Source organism: Pygocentrus nattereri, chromosome 29 (assembly GCF_015220715.1).
Source record: "Pygocentrus nattereri isolate fPygNat1 chromosome 29, fPygNat1.pri, whole genome shotgun sequence".
NCBI classification, from domain to species: Eukaryota; Metazoa; Chordata; class Actinopteri; order Characiformes; family Serrasalmidae; genus Pygocentrus; species Pygocentrus nattereri.
Window position 1 is genome coordinate 3,923,323 of NC_051239.1, and position 16,343 is coordinate 3,939,665.

At 43.3% G+C, this 16,343-nt stretch overlaps 1 protein-coding gene across 2 annotated transcripts; it reads right to left on the reverse strand.

The window, feature by feature from the left end:
• Positions 1–1,576: 1,576 nt before the first annotated feature.
• On the reverse strand, positions 1,577–7,864 carry LOC108415270 (H-2 class II histocompatibility antigen, A-U alpha chain-like). Of its 2 annotated transcripts, XM_037536040.1 has the most exons (5): positions 7,726–7,864; positions 6,018–6,266; positions 4,796–5,077; positions 4,403–4,520; positions 1,577–1,956 (listed from the first exon to the last, which is right to left on the reverse strand). In XM_037536040.1, the coding sequence occupies exons 1-5, from the start codon at positions 7,778–7,780 to the stop codon at positions 1,953–1,955; spliced, it is 708 nt and encodes a 235-aa protein (XP_037391937.1). In that variant the 5' UTR covers positions 7,781–7,864; the 3' UTR covers positions 1,577–1,952. The 2 variants fall into 2 exon arrangements, with proteins under 2 accessions (XP_037391937.1, XP_037391936.1); XM_037536039.1 differs by having other exon boundaries at positions 1,577–4,520.
• Positions 7,865–16,343: the final 8,479 nt, after the last annotated feature.

Sequence of the window (16,343 nt, forward strand, 5' to 3'; positions counted from 1 at the left end):
GAGCAGGGTCAGAAACCCAAATGTTAAGAAGAGCCATTTTGTCCTTTCAACAAAAATTTAACCACAACATTTTATGTCTGTTTTGCCATTGTGGCTGTAAATATGTCTCAGTATGTGCAAATATATTAGAATAGGCTAAAAAATCCAAACAAAACACAAACTTATAGCTGCTTTTCTCACATCGCCTGTAGGAAACTAATCCTCTAAAGTAGAAGAGTTTCTTGTAAAATGTTTCTCAACGTTTGATTTTTTACTAGACTGAAGTCAGTTTCTCCTTCACCAGCTTCTAGTTCGAATTTTCCTGTTCCACCTTAAATGCTGGGCCATTTAAGGTGGAATGGGAGAATTAAAACAAGAAACTAACTTCAGCTTTGACTACCTGCAGTTAGATATAATCATTCCGCTGTCTCTGTAGTCATTAGCACTTGACCTTGGATTAGACATTCAGACAAGGGAATAAAGCAGAAAAGAAAGGACTTTATTAACTCAGCTAATCTTATCAGCATTAAAGCATCCCTGTCACCCTTCCATCCCTGAACCACCTCACAGATCCAAAACCAATGCTCACAACAAAATTACTAACAGATCCTGTTAGTTTAAAACACAGAAAAGGAATGGGCGTAATTCATTTAACCATTAAAAGCCTTCATCAGCACAGGAAATTTGATGATCTGAAAATGTTGATGTCACATGCTGATCCTGAATCCTGGCTAAAACAATCTGAATCTAATTGAGAACTGCCTCTGTGTGGTTATAATCTACACAGAGCTGACAGGAAAGTACGGAGTGACTATTTACACCAAATCTGTTATTCAAGTAAAAACTCTTCTCATTATCCAAAGATAAATGTTTTGAGTTCTTAGCCCTGAAAGTGTGCAGGATGCAATAACAGTTTCATGGTAGCTGGGATCTACAGACCCTCTGACACAGTTGATGACTTTAAATCCGAACATCAACTCAGGTAAACTAATCCCAGGTAATTTTAATTTAAATTGGTTAAGTAATGCAGCCCATCACTTCTCCACGTCTTTGACTTTTTTATTATTGTTGTTCATTTGTCTTACATCTGTTTCTTTTATTTCATTAATTTAAGTTTTTATTTATTTTATCCTTTTCTGCTGTTACTTGATAAATTGTTATATTATAATTTTAATAATTTATTGACTTAACGGTTTATTGGTACCTTCTTATTACAACCCCAATTACAAATTGGGACGTTGTATAAAACATAAATAAAAGCTGAATACGATGATTTGCAAATCCTTTTCAACTTGTATTTGATTGAATACACTACAAAGGCAAGATATTTAATGTTCAAACGGATAAACTTTATTGTCTTTTGCAAATATTCACTCATTTCGAATTTTATGCCTGAAATACGTTCCAAAGAAGTTGGGACAGGGGCAACAAAAGACTGGAAAAGTTGAGGAATGCTCAAAAACACCCCTCCCCCCCATCCTCCCCAGTCCTCAGATTCAATTCAAAGCTTGCAAACATGCTAACATTAGCAGATAGAACACCTCACTCTGAGATGATGGTGATTATCCAAAAAAAAACTGTTTACAAATGAAAATGAAACAGTTAAAACAGCACTTTAATCATTTTATTTCACATTTGTGTTTCTTATTGTAACATTTGATCTGTAAAGTTGGTTTTCTGTACATTTCATTTAACGGCAGATTTCATTACAATAAGCTTACAGAGAAAAACAGCTGTTAAACAGTCAGATTAGTCGTGGAGTTACTCCGTTACTCTTTATTTACTTTGGTGAACTAAATCATTCCAGGTCTTCAGAACATCTGAACACAGTGTTGAGGGAAAATAACAGTTTATCAGAATGACCATGTTTTACTGCACAGAGGTTAAGTGGAGTAGCAAAGGCTTGATTACAATAGGCCACAAAGTTAGAGCACAGAGACGCGGTGATTTCTGTGGTGTTTACAGTCAGACTCTCAGTTACAGTTAGGGGTGTGACGAGATCTCGCGAGATGTATCTCAGCGATATTTCTCGTCGCGTTAAAAATCTGTCTCGCGGGATTTGTGATCCAGCAAGCAGCCAGAATGACGTCGGAAAATACAGGTATTACTATTGAAGATGCCCCCGCCTCTTTCAAATCGTTTGTTTGTCAGCATTTTGAGTACCCGGCGGAAATGATGGCAAGAGAGTGACTGATAAGACACAGACCATATGCAAACATTGTATGAAAACAATGCCGTACACCGCGGCTAATACGAGCACGATGCAGAGACATTTACAGCACCACCACAGCACAGTACTCAAATCAACAACTGCACCTGTGAAGAAAACAAGCCAGACAACGCTGACAAACACATTCGGACCTCAACTTCCACAGTCAAGCGTCAGAGCCACAGCAATAACTAGAGACATTGGTGTTTTCATCGCAGCAGATATGGGGCCATTTTCTGTGGTAGAAAATCAAGGATTTCGGCGACTCCTTCACACACTGGAACCTAAGTATCCCGTCACGCATACATTTTACCCGTACAGTGATCCCAAACCTCTATGAAGAGTCCAAGAGCAAGATAGTGCAGATCCTGAAAGACGCAGCAAGCATTGCCATAACAACAGACGGTTGGACATCGCGAGGTACACAAAGCTATATCACAATTACAGCCCACACAATCAACAGTGACTGGAAAATGGAAAGTGTTGTACTACAGACTCGCCCACTTTTCGAGTCCCACACAGGGGCAAACATAGCTGAGGTTTTACAGACAGCTGTTACTGACTGGGAGCTTAAAAAACCCAACCACGGCATCGCTATTGTTACTGACAATGCACGTAATATGGACGTGGCTGTGCGCGAGGCGGGCTTGAAGCCGCACATTAAGTGTTTTGCGCACATTATAAATCTTGCAAACCAAGCTGGCCTCGGTGTTCCCTGTGTCGCTCGTTTGCTCGGGCAGGTGAGACGTGTTGCAGCTTTTTTTCATTGAAGTTCAATGGCTACCGCGGTGTTAATTGCCAAGCAGAAACAGCTAAACTTGCCATCACACAAGTTAATCATAGACGTTACGACACGATGGAACAGCACGTTGGATATGCTGGCTCGTTACCTCGAGCAGCAAGCTGCCATAACAGCAGCTCTCACCAGCCCAGAGTTAAGACAAAATGCCCAAAGCATTGACACACTTGACAGCTGCGATGTCAGAGATGCTGAAGACCTCGTGAAGCTGTTGCATCCTTTGAAGACAGCCACCACAGTGTTGTGTGAGGAGAAGAGTCCCACAGTGTCTCTCATTGCGCCACTGAAGAGCATGATTGAACAGAGCATGACACCAAATGATGGAGATTCCACCACTGTGGCCAACACAAAGGCTGCAATCCTCACGAATATTGCAAACAGATACAGTGGGGATGCCTTCAACTATCTGGTGGAGTGCACTGTACTGGACCCAAGGTTCCGGACTCTACCTCAGCTAGACCAAGGCAGAACAGTTGCTGCAAAAACAGGTACATATCACTTTAAGTTGTATTGTGTATGTCAACCAAACATTTTTGTGTCTCTTAGCTGCTTATGAAATTTAACACCAGTGTTTCTTCTGTTTAAAGACCACAGCTGAGGAGAGGGAAGAAGGGGCAGCTGGTGGAGCTCACTGTCCCACACACAGTAGATAGGAGACTGTGAGAGATGATGAGCCCGAAGTGACAGGACCTGTTCCAAAAAAGACAGCACTTGAGGACCTGTTAGGGAACTCTTTCTCTACTGAGCCAGAGGGGTCCAACAGTTCAAAACAGGCAGAGAGGGAAGTTGAAAACTACAGAAAAGAGGCATCTATCCCTCTCAGTGGCTGCCCTTTGAAGTGGTGGCAAGAACACTGCTCCCGATATCCTTTGCTGTCTCAACTTGCCAAAGCATGCCTTTCTGTCCCTGCTACCTCTGTTCCAAGTGAGCGCATCTTTTCAACAGCAGGAGACATAATCAATGCACAAAGATCCCAACTGCTGCCAGAGAATGTGGACATGCTAATATTCTTAAAAAAGAACATGGCTGTGTAGTTGCAGCAAATTGTCAGTGACATACTTGGTCAGGCTCTGTTTGCACTATTTACACTCTGTATTGACAGAGAAGAACTTTTTGTTTTGCACATAATATTGTTTGCACTTGAAAAAATATTTATTTTATTTATTTTAACTTTTATAAAATTTTATTTTAATTTTAATTTGTAGAGGAAGAAGTTTATTAAAAGTTCATGCTTACATCATGCATGTTAAGAGTTATAATAAAACATTTCAAAATGCATGTGCAAGTCTGTTGTCCAGTCATATAATTTGTCATTTTAGTTTTCTTAAAATCTCGTCTCGTCTCGTTCTCGTGAACCCAATATCGTGTCTCGTCTCGTCTCGTCTCGTGAGCTGAGTGTATCGTCACATGCCTAGTTACAGTTGTTTCCTTTGACCAGGAAGAAAGTTCCAACAGCGACTCCCAGCAGTCCAGCAGCCAGACCGACTCCACAGAACACAGCTGGACCCACACTGGGCAGAGCCACCTGCACATCTGCACAACAAGCATGCACATTTTACTAAAGTACAGTTTACTTTCTGAGAATTCTATAATATTGATTTATTTTAAATTAATTTTATTTGATATTTATTTTCATTCTGATGAGATTTGTTTTATAAGTTTTTAATAATATTAATTTTATGTTTATAGTTTATTTGTCCTGGAAACGCTTCAGCGCGTCTTTCTGTAAATATTACACACATGCTGCTCATAAGGAGCCAGTAATAAACCCACTAACAGAATCAGGTCTGAACAGGTTTAACTCTCACCCCATGTTTTGGTCAGTGGTCTGGTCAGGGCCACGTGCTCCACAGTGCAGGTGTAGATGTCGCCCTGCTCTGGAGTGAAGCTCAGAGTGGAGATCAGGTTGAAGGTTCCATCATCAGTGACGTAATATCTGCTGAGAGAAGCTTCATCCGTCACCTTCACATCATTCCTGGTCCACTGCACTCCAACACGAGGAGGGTAGAATCCAGTGATGTGACAGATGAGGGTGTTTCTAGCGCCCAGCTCCACATCAGACTTTGAGTAGATGGAGGTTTGAGGAGCAACTGTGGATAAAAATATTCATCAACATTTAGACCTCGGAGTGGAATTAGAAACAAATGCTTCTAAACACGAACAGCGGGCAGCAGCCCAGGCTGAGGCAGGACGCTGGAGGCAGGGCTCGGGGCTCGGGGTTCAGGGCTCGGGGTTCAGGGCTCAGGGCTCAGGGCTCGGGGTTCAGAGCTCGGAGTTCAGAGCTCGGGGTTCAGGGCTCAGGGCTCAGGGCTCGGGGCTCAGGGCTCGGGGTTCAGGGCTCGGAGTTCAGAGCTCGGGGTTCAGAGCTGCAGCTGCATCGCTTTAATTCACCATAACAGCCAAACCAAACCGAGCCGCGCTTCTCAGCTGGACGCCAGCTGGACTGTCCGGTCCTCTCTTCCTACTGCTGGCCCCTCCTCTGCTCTCTGCTCCCTCTCAGCTCTTTATAACGGTGCTCTCATTACGGGCAGCGCGAGCACCAGAGCCGACAGGGAACCGGAGCCGCTCCGCCTCCCGCTACCGCCCCCAGGCGGCCGTTCGGCTCGGGACTCGGTCCTCCCTCTGGCGCCTCCCGCACCAGCGCCGCCCTCCTCCTCCCGTGGGCCACAGTGTCTAACATCCTTACGGTGGAATGAATTTCACTTCATTGTGCAGCGAAATTTAGTTTTATATTTTATTAATTATTAATTATTATTACTGTTGTTATTATTATTATTGTTATTATTATTATTATTATTGTTATATTTATATATAAAATAAAAAGCTTTGAGTTTGTCTGAGAAACTAAAATAGTTTCTATACTGTAGAAAACACAGAAGCCTTTTCCCAGAATTCCCAGTACAGGTGATTTTTTATCCTGGCTGTTTGATGTTTATGAAATATTATTTTGATGAATATTCTCTGCTGGGCTGCTCTTCTAAGGTCGGTTTATTAGTGAACACAGCGCGAGCTGCAGTGATGGTGTCTCACCTTTCGGTTCTGCGGGGCTCTTGGTAGCTTTTACAATAACAGCCAAGTTGTGTTTACAGACGTCCACATCAGCAACAGCGGCCTGATAGGCTCCTTCTCCATAGGATAAAGGATTTGCAAAGTCTGGCAGGGTCATCACTCCTTTCCCCTGAATGAAGTCTGCGTGCCACGTTTCTTCTCCATCCACTCCGTATATCTTCTCTTTCTCTGTCTCAGAGCACAGGTGTAATGCGAGGTCCATGTGCTGAACTGAGGAAAGAAGAACGGAAACATCACATCAGTACAGACACACACACACGCACACTCACACACACACACTCACAGACACACACACACACACACACTCAGACACTCACACACACTCTCTCACACACACACACTCACACACACTCGCACACACTCACACACACACACTCACACACACTCGCACACACTCACACACACACACAGACACACACACACACACACTGGATTACCACTTTAACTCTTCACTGAGGGGGAAACTGTTTCCGGCTTTGCTCTGTTTCTTTATTCTTTATTTCTTTAACCAGCTTTCATTATTCCCTTCTTCTTCTACTGCTCTGTTATATGTACTTTAAAACTGTCCTAACTGGTCCTGCTCTTATCTCATTTCTATTACTGTATTATTATTATTATTATTATTATTATTACAGCACTTTTGTAAACTCTGCTGTATGATGTAAAGTGATAAAGACAAAAGTCCCACATTTCAGTGTAGCAGCTACAGTTAACAGACTGAATGCTGCTGTCAGGACGCTCAACTCTCTCCCTCTCTGTTGACCCCAATCCTGAGCTCTGACATTCTCAGGACTGTTACCCTCTCATCACTTTAGCTGCTCTAATCTCAGTCTAACTGCACTGCTGCTTATATCTGCACTATTTACACCCACAGACCTTAATCTGCATGTGCCTTATGTCCCTTTAGTCTTCATTTCAGGACCTTCTTATATTTATATATATTTATTATTAGTGTGTATTGCTGTTTTAGTGTCTGTTTAAATTCACACTTTTCCTGTTTACCGTCTATTTAATGTTATTGCTACACTGTGGGGACTGAGAGTAACACAGTTTCAGTTCAATGTATGTCCTGTACAGATTATACTACTGACAGTAAAGCTGACTTGAGTTATATCTCTCTCTCTCTCCCTCTCTCTCTTTCTCTGTCTCTCTCTCTCTCTCTCTCTCTCTCTCTCTCTCTCTCTCTCTGTCTCTGTCTCTCTCTCTCTCTCTCCCTCTCTCTCTCTCTCTCTCTCTCTCTCTCTCTTGCTTTCTGTCTCTCTGTCTCTCTCTCTCTCTCTCCCTCTCTCTCTCTCTCTCTCTCTCTCTCTCTCTTGCTTTCTGTCTCTCTGTCTCTCTCTCTCTCTCTCTCTCCCTCTCTCTCTCTCTCTGTCTCTCTCTCTCTGTCTCTCTCTCTGTCTCTCTCTCTCTTGCTTTCTGTCTCTCTGTCTCTCTCTCTCTCTCTCTCTCTCTCTCTCTCTCTCTCTCTCTCTCTCTCTCTCTCTGTCTCTCTCTCTCTGTCTCTCTCTCTGTCTCTCTCTCTCTCTCTCTCTCTCCAGGTGTCTCAGGTCTTTGACCAGAGTCTCCTAAATAAACTGCCACCTCCTGATTATATAACTACAGTAATAATACAGCAATGCAGTCCAGCACTACAGCTCAGTGCTGAACACTGACAGTCATATTTACTCACATTTAGCCTCTGTGTGGAGAACAGCTGCACAGACGAGGATCAAACACAGCTTCATCTTGATCAGCGCAGAGGAACTGAACTCATACACAGCGAGTTCTGACTGACTGCACTCTCTCTCTGTTCCTCTCTCTCTCTAACTGACACCTCTCAGAAAATCAGCCAGTGGGATTATTCCTTTCACTCTAACTCTGCAGTAACTGGGTGAGTTTTCAGCTCCTCTGATCACTTCAGCACCAGCTCTACAGCGCGACTCAACACTCCTGCTCAGCTCGTCTCACAGTTTGATTCTTCAACACAACTGAAAGTATAATGTTTAATTCAATGTCATCAATACTGAGGAACTTTTATATTTTTATTGTTATTGTTTCATCATTTCATTATACCTACTGCTTTTAACACTGAGAACATTTCATGATGAAAGGTTTAATAGAAATGTCTCAAAAATGACTTTAGTAATAAACTGTCCTCTGTTGCTCAGTGAGATTAATAACGCACAGCTTTATTAATAAGTTTATCTTTAGATGAACACTGTGGCTTTGCTGTAGCTCATTAGGAGCGTGTGACTGAGTTGGAGATGCAGGTTCCATTTATAATTATAAGAGAGAAAATTATCAAAACACTCCGTTTCAACATTTAATGAGATTAAAACATTCCTAAATTATTATTATTATTATTATTATTATTATTATCACACTTTATTCCTAAATTGTGTAGCCTGTTTTTAAAAACCTGAAGATAATTTATAATCATTAATAAAGAGATCTGCTGTGTGTCATTGATTGATTCTTTCAATGCCACATAATGTGTCCGTGGTAATTGTTTACAGTGCATCAAGATGTAACTTGACTTTGCACAACATATATATATAAATACAGTGTAACCCATACAATAAACAGTCTCCATTAGCCCCAATAGCCCCCTCTCTCATATTGCTGTAACAGTCTCTGTTGGCCGCTGTTAGACTCACTGTCATTTTGTAGGTCACATCACGAACTCCTGTATCCTTTTCTCTGAGGTAATCCACACCACACAGGTATTCACAGCCATCCTGGTTAAGAATATCACTGCCAAGCTGGAAGACAGACAGACAGTTGCCGTTAAAACTAAATCAGAAAAGGAAACAAACTGCTGTCAAAATACTGGATTTGACATTATGAAGGCATTTAAACTGTATGTAAAAGTTTCATTATAGACACAGTAGCCTGTGTATTAAACACAGCTGATCTTTTCTGCCCCAAAAATGAACCTATTGTGAGCGCATGTATGTGTGAGCAGCAAACCAAGTATAACAGCTTTTAACCAGCCATCCCCTGTTACAGGCACACACACACACACACACACACACACACACACACACGCACACACACGCACGCACACACACTATGTGGCCTTCTGTGTGTGTGGAGTCCATGTAACTGTGGAAAATGTAGTTTTCTAATACTTTGACAAAAACCTGAGCAGTGCGTATGTCCATGTGTTTGTGTGCTTAAAGTGTGGTCAAAGAACAGCAGACCATGTAATGAAGACCATGTAATGAAGACCATGTAATGAAGACCATGTAATGTCCACTACTGAGTATTTTCTTCCATTGGGCGACATCCCTTAGTAAGAAGTATTAACGCTTGAAAGCCACCTGGCCCAGTCTCATTCATTTTTACCTGACTGTCTTACAGTCACTCTGTCAGAAATGCCCGGCTCACTGCCGAAAGCCAATCACTATAGAGACAATTCAGTGTTCAGTCCATAAACTGGTAATGAGTTACTAACAGCCTGTCTTACACTGGTAGTGGGTTGCCAGAAACATTCCCACATTTTGCCATATGTTTAAGTACATATAAAATATTAGTTTTTTCCTGATTAGGCTACAGTAGAACAGATCCTCAGACAGCTTGAGAAAGGTCTGCTGTGCAGTATGGACCCAATGACTGCTACACCTTTTGTGTATATTTACAAAATTAGTTCCAAAATGTTGGGACGCTGTGCAAAATAAAATGTAAATGTAAATAAAAACAAAGTGCAATGATGTGCAAATCAATTAAACACCAAATTTAACAGCCCTGCTCTCCATTCACACCTGGAACCCTGTAACTCTAACGAGTCACATGACACCAGGGAGGGACGACGACACAAGTGGGTCACTGCGGTAAAGTTTTTTGTGCTATCAGCTTCTAAATCAACAAGAAGCGGTAAGTGGCTGAAATATCATGGCTTCTGCTGGTTGCTTCGTCTGCGCAGAGTGTGGCATGTTTAGCTTAACGCCCTTTTCCGCCTCTAGCGATAGTGTTTGTACTTTTCCGCCTCTAGCGATAGTGTTTGTAAGTGCCAGCTAGTTAGCTGTTTGGTGGAGAAGGTCGACCAGTTAGAAGTGCGTATCCGGGGATTATTAAGGGATAGGCAGCCAGAGGCAGCGTTAGCAGACCCCGGTACCCTAGGGAGAGTTAGCACCCCCTCGACTCCGGCGTCAGAGCCCTCACAGCAGGGCGAATGGGTGACAACTCGGCAGTCTAGCTGGAAAGCTAAGGCTAATGCTAACGCTGAGGCCAAAGCTAGCCCACCGGAACACCACGCTCCTCCCATTCGTGTGTCAAACAGGTTTGCCGCGCTCAGTGAAGCATCCACTGTGGAGCCTGTTAAAAGCACTCTGGTCATAGGAGACTCGATTGTCGACACGTGAAGTTAGCTACTCCTTTAGGGGCGCCAGCAGTAACAGTTAGATGTTTATCGGGAGCCAGAGCACCAGACATTAGTGGCAACCTTAGATTAGCTGATAATAGATATTCGAGGATAGTCATTCATGTAGGGCCCAATGATATCCGTCTGCGGCAGTCTGAGGTAACTAAGGCTAATATTAAAGAGGTGATTAAACAGGCCCAGACGATGTCCGATGCCGTAATCTGCTCTGGCCCCAGCCCAATTCGGCACGGCGCTGAAGCCTACAGCAGGCTTACGGCCTTAAACTGCAATGTCCAAGTGGTGTTCCGAAAATCAAGTGGGCTTTATAGACAATTGGTTACGTTTTGAGGGCAAGCCTGGTCTTATAGGTAGGGATGGTGTCCACCCCACGCGGGAGGATTAGATTTAGTTTTGACACTAGGTCTTAACATAGACAAGCTAAATATCCTACTCAGCTGTAGAAAAGAGCCTAGAAACCTTTTACCCCCTCCCACAGCTGGAGCTAGAGAAGATTATCTCTTCTGCAAATTGCACAACCTGCACACTCGATGCAATTCCATCAAAATTACTCAAAGAAGTACTGTCAGTCATTATAAACCCTATCTCAACTATTGTAAACTCGTCCCTTAGTCTGGGCCATGTTCCCAAAGCTTTTAAACTAGCAGTTATCAAACCCCTGATCAAGAAACCAAATCTTGATGTCACCGTTTTGTCTAATTACAGGCCTGTTTCTAACTTACCGTTTATATCAAAGATCTTAGAAAAAGCTGTGGCCCAACAACTTAGTTCATATCTACATAAGAACCATATATATGAAAAATTCCAATCTGGATTCAGGCCACACCATAGCACTGAGACGGCTCTAGCTAAGATAACTAATGATCTTCTTCTTGCCTCTGATCAAGGCTACATATCTCTCTTAGTGCTACTTGACCTTAGCGCGGCTTTTGATACAATAAACCACACTATTCTTTTAGAAAGGTTAGAAAACATGGTTGGAGTCACAGGGACGGCCCTATCGTGGTTCAGATCTTACCTATCAGAACGTTATCAGTTCGTTAGGGTAAACAATTTATCTTCCAATTATTCAAAAGTGAGATTTGGAGTTCCGCAGGGCTCTATATTAGGACCATTACTATTTACACTATACATGTTACCGTTAGGCACAGTTATAAGTAACCATGGCATAAACTTTCATTGTTATGCAGACGATACTCAACTGTACATATCAGCCAAGCCTGATGACCAATACAGGTTAAAGAAAATGGAGGACTGTGTAAAAGACGTGAAAGGCTGGATGTCACGCAACTTCCTCCTATTAAACAGTAACAAAACAGATGTTCTCCTTCTGGGTCCAAAATTAGCAAGAAGTAAATTACCAGATTTAATCTTAAATCTCGTCGACTTTCCAGTCACACGTGGATAAGCAGCAAAAAATCTTGGCGTTATAATAGATTCAGATTTATCATTCGATCAACACATAGGCGGCATCACTAGGACAGCTTTTCTACATTTCGCAACATCGCCAAGATCAGAAATGCCCTATCCATGCGCGATGCAGAAACACTAGTACATGCCCTTATTACTTCCAGGATAGACTACTGTAACGCGCTACTGTCAGGATGCATGAGCAGGAGTTTAAACAAAAAAATAATAATTTAAAGCCCCCAAACTCTGGAAGGTTTGTGGACGGTGGAGCGGAGGGATGCCAAACTGTTTCAGAGTGCTGCCGTGTCTGTGTGTCCTTCTGGTTCTCTCCTTTTAGCTAAAAAAAGGACCATCCATCCATCTTCCAAGCCACTTCTCCGTCAGGTTCAGGGGGGGTGGGGTGTTGGCTGGAGCCTATCCCAGTGGTCATGGGGCGGAAGGCAAGATACACCCTGGACAGGTCGCCAGTCCATCGCAGGGCAGACAGACAGCTAAACAGACAGTCACTCTAGGGGCAATTTAACATGTCCAATTGGCCTGACTGCATGTCTTTGGACTATGGGAGGAAACCCATGCAGACACAGAGAGAACATGCAAACACCCGGCCGGGGAATCAAACCCAGGCCCTCCTCGCTGTGAGGCGACAGCAATACCCACCCTAATGCTTACTAATGACAACAGGTGAAACAGATCGATATTCTAGGGACTGGGATGAATAGAGTGTGAGGGAAGGTCAGGAGTCATGTGAATCATTTTATCCCCTAGAGAGTTCTGGGAAATGGAGTCCAAGGAGACCTCAGAGCCAAACTTCATGACAGCTGTCATCTGTGACTTTATGTAGGCTCACCAACAAGGTAGGAGTGTCTAATAGAGTGGACAGTGAATGGACACAGTGTTTTAAAATTCCAGCAGCACTGCTGTGTCTGATCCACTTAGACCAGCACAACACCCACTAACACACCACCACCACATCAGTGTTACTGAAGTGCTGAAAAAGATCCACCACCCAAATAGCACCTGCTCTGTGGTGATCATGTGGGGGTCCTGACCATTGATGAATTGAGTAAAGGGATAAGACATTAAGCAGAGAAACAGACAGATTAGAGTCTATAATTGTCAGGAGCACGACTAAGATGTATAACATGTGGTTAATGAGTGTATATGTAGAGCATGTGTGGGAGAGAGAGGCAGACAGGAAATGAACATCTGACCCTTACCCTACAGTGTTAAATACCCTTGGCTCTTACCAGATGTGGAGGGATCTGGTCAATTTCTTTGTCACTTGCAGTTTGTGAAGATGGATTCTTCATGACTGCATTTAAAATGAAGGAAAAAGTCAATTAGTAATGAACAACCACCAGACAAAACATATAAATGAGTGTTAGATGAAGAATGATCCGAAAAGAACATCCATTTCTCCATCCATTTTCTAAGCCGCTTCTCCCTCAGGGCTCACTCCAGTGGCTGCTGGAGCCTATCCCAGCGGTCATACCAGAGGAAGGCAGGATACACCCTGGACAGGTCACCAGTCCATCTCAGGGCAGACAGACAGACACAGACAGTCACTCACACCCAGGGGCAATTTAGCATGTCCAATTGGCCTGACTTCATGTCTTTGGACTGTGGGAGGAAGAACCCGGAGGAAACCCACACAGACACGGGGAGAACATACAAACTGCACAGCAGAAATTAAATTGAGAAAGCAACAAGAAAAAGCGGATGCGTGCAATAGAACACAAGAAGGAGGCTGGTACTATGAAGAATAGTGCTAAGATTTTTACAACATTCAAAGTTCTGTTGCTTTTATACAACAGCTTTTGCAAATTGGGCAAGCCGTTATTTGACATACGTAATAATGGCAATGTCTTGTGCTGAAAGTGTCACGATTGGCCCCTCCCAGTCCTGTCCATGTGCTCATGTTTTGGTTTTGTAACTCCGCCCCTGATTGTTTTCACCTGTCCCTCATTGTTCTGTGTATTTAAGCCCTGTGTTTGCCCTTTGTTTTCGCTGGTTGTTGTATGCTTGTCGTTTTGGTGTTGTTTACCGTAACCAGCTGTTTTTCATGTCTTACCCTCAATCTGTTCGTGTTGGCTCTTTGACCCTGGACCGTTATGACCCTGATTTTGGATTTGCCCTCAATAAAAGTCGCTTACCTCCGCACTTGCGTCCGCTACCTCGCTCCTCGTTACAGAACGACCAGCCGCCTATGGACGCAGCAGGTAAGCGACACACTGGCCTGTGGCAGTTCCGTTGGGACGAAACTCCGGCTGTTTACATGCAGCCCGAGTTACCCGCGTCTCAACGCCGCCCCGCCAGTGAGAGTGAATCCCCTGGCGCTGTGGGAACACGAGCGTCTCGTCGGTCCCGCAAGAAAGCGAAGGGAAGCTGTTAATGTTTAATGTTCATCTAATAACGTATTAGTTTAATTTCACTAACAGAGCTCAACAGCTTAAAGAGTCAGACGGGGAGCGGCCGCTGTTTTTAGCCGGTTACTTACAACAAACTAAACCACTTTAGTCTCTCTCTCTCTCTCTCTCTCTCTCTCTCTCTCTCTCTCTCTCTCTCTCTCTCTCTCTCTCTCTCTCTCTCTCTCTCTAGTACATGCAGGTCATCAAGCCCCTGTTAACAGAGCGCACATGGGGGACCCCGTAGAGCCGAGAAGCTCGTGTCTCAGATAAACTCCAAACTCTGACATTTACAAAGTTCACATTAGAGCTACAGCACATTTACATGCTCACAGCCGAACTACCAATGTTTCTAACTGCATACAGCTTGTTCTGTGTCGCTTTAGACGGATAAAATGAGCTTTTAACGGCCGCCACTAGCAGCACGGACCTCCTCTCAGTTTACATTTGGCAGACTGAAGGCGCCCTGACTCTTAAAGTGACAGTACACAATTAACGACAACTTCAAAATAAGCGATTCCCCAGTACAGATACGCAAAATACGCAACATGGAAACAAATAAATTAGAAAAAAATGAGGAAAAATCAAGATTTTGGTGGAATTTTAACCAAAACAAAAATTCAAGCGTATATTTTAAACTCGTGACATTCACCCCTCCTAAAATTCACCAACATCCTGACTGCATGAGGTTTTATAGCTATAAGGAGGTCAAGTGTCCCATGCTGACCCAAAACTAGAACAAGTGGTCAGTCAGACCTGGTCTACAATCCAAAGCCAAAGTAAAGTTTGTGTTTTCTTTTCATTTACATTTAATTGTTTTCACTTCGTTTTTGGCAGGATTTGCCTCTCATAAGGGTCAGGGGCCAGTACAGATACGCAAAATACGCAACATGGAAACAAATAAATTAGAAAAAAATGAGGAAAAATCAAGATTTTGGTGGAATTTTAACCAAAACAAAAATTCAAGCGTATATTTTAAACTCGTGACATTCACCCCTCCTAAAATTCACCAACATCCTGACTGCATGAGGTTTTATAGCTATAAGGAGGTCAAGTGTCCCATGCTGACCCAAAACTAGAACAAGTGGTCAGTCAGACCTGGTCTACAATCCAAAGCCAAAGTAAAGTTTGTGTTTTCTTTTCATTTACATTTTATTGTTTTCACTTCGTTTTTGGCAGGATTTGCCTCTCATAAGGGTCAGGGGTGAAGGCAGAGAGCGGACTTTTATTCACCAACACAAATAATCAGCTTTTCAGCCTCCAAAATTAAGACCCGATTCGCACTCCACTCCTTCTCTCTCGGCTCTGCTGCCTACTGAAGGAAGAGGTGACTATAAGTAGGCTGGTAGAAACAAGACACAGGGGGGCATCATCAGCTACTTAGCCTGCTGGTTCAGCCAGACCGGGTTCTCCGTCCAGCCTTCGACGCTCGGCCACGCCCCCTTCTCCACAATTATATTCTATTACATTCTATTACTTTATATCACATCATATTACATCATATTTATTATATTACAACATATTGTAATATAAGAGTCCAGTGAACTGATTAGAGAAACACTAATATGGTAAAAATGAAGAGGGTTTTGTTCTGGAAACATGTTTATAGTGAACATCACTGCAGTTTGGCAGGTCGACTGAACAAGAAATGGAGGAAAGTTAATCAGCGAGTTTGGTTGTTTTTCCAAAACACACCACCCCGGTTGGCGAGGACGGGCCGACCACCTCCGATCCGTCATGTGAGCCAGAGCGGGATAGTAACCATCGCCCAAGCCGACGGTCTCGAAGTTAGTGCGGCCTCTCAACTGCGCCTCCGGGGGGCGCTGTTATTGAGACACCACTACAGCCTTATAAAGGGGGCGGGGCGACAAGGTTTCCCGTCTATGGTGAGTGAATGACAGTGACCCCATATTCACCTCAGACGGTGATTAGATTTAAATATACAATCATTTACAGCTTCAACGATCAACTATTAAAGTCTAAAAAACTGATTATTTAGTCGTTTTCCCCGTATTAGTCCGCCGAACTGCATCCTGGGAGCCCTCACTGGCGCGTTTGTCGCGGTTACCATGGAGACCTGCGAACGTAGCGCTGACACGCAGTATGAAGGAA

Excerpts from the sequence above, each read along its gene's own strand:
- LOC108415270 (XM_037536040.1), bottom strand. The coding sequence starts at position 7,780 with ATGAAGCTGTGTTTGATCCTCGTCTGTGCAGCTGTTCTCCACACAGAG. Across the intron at positions 6,267-7,725 it reads TCTCCACACAGAGGCTAAAT|TTCAGCACATGGACCTCGCA; the intron begins GTGAGTAAATAT and ends TTCTTTCCTCAG. Across the intron at positions 4,521-4,795 it reads ACCACTGACCAAAACATGGG|ATGTGCAGGTGGCTCTGCCC; the intron begins GTGAGAGTTAAA and ends CTTGTTGTGCAG.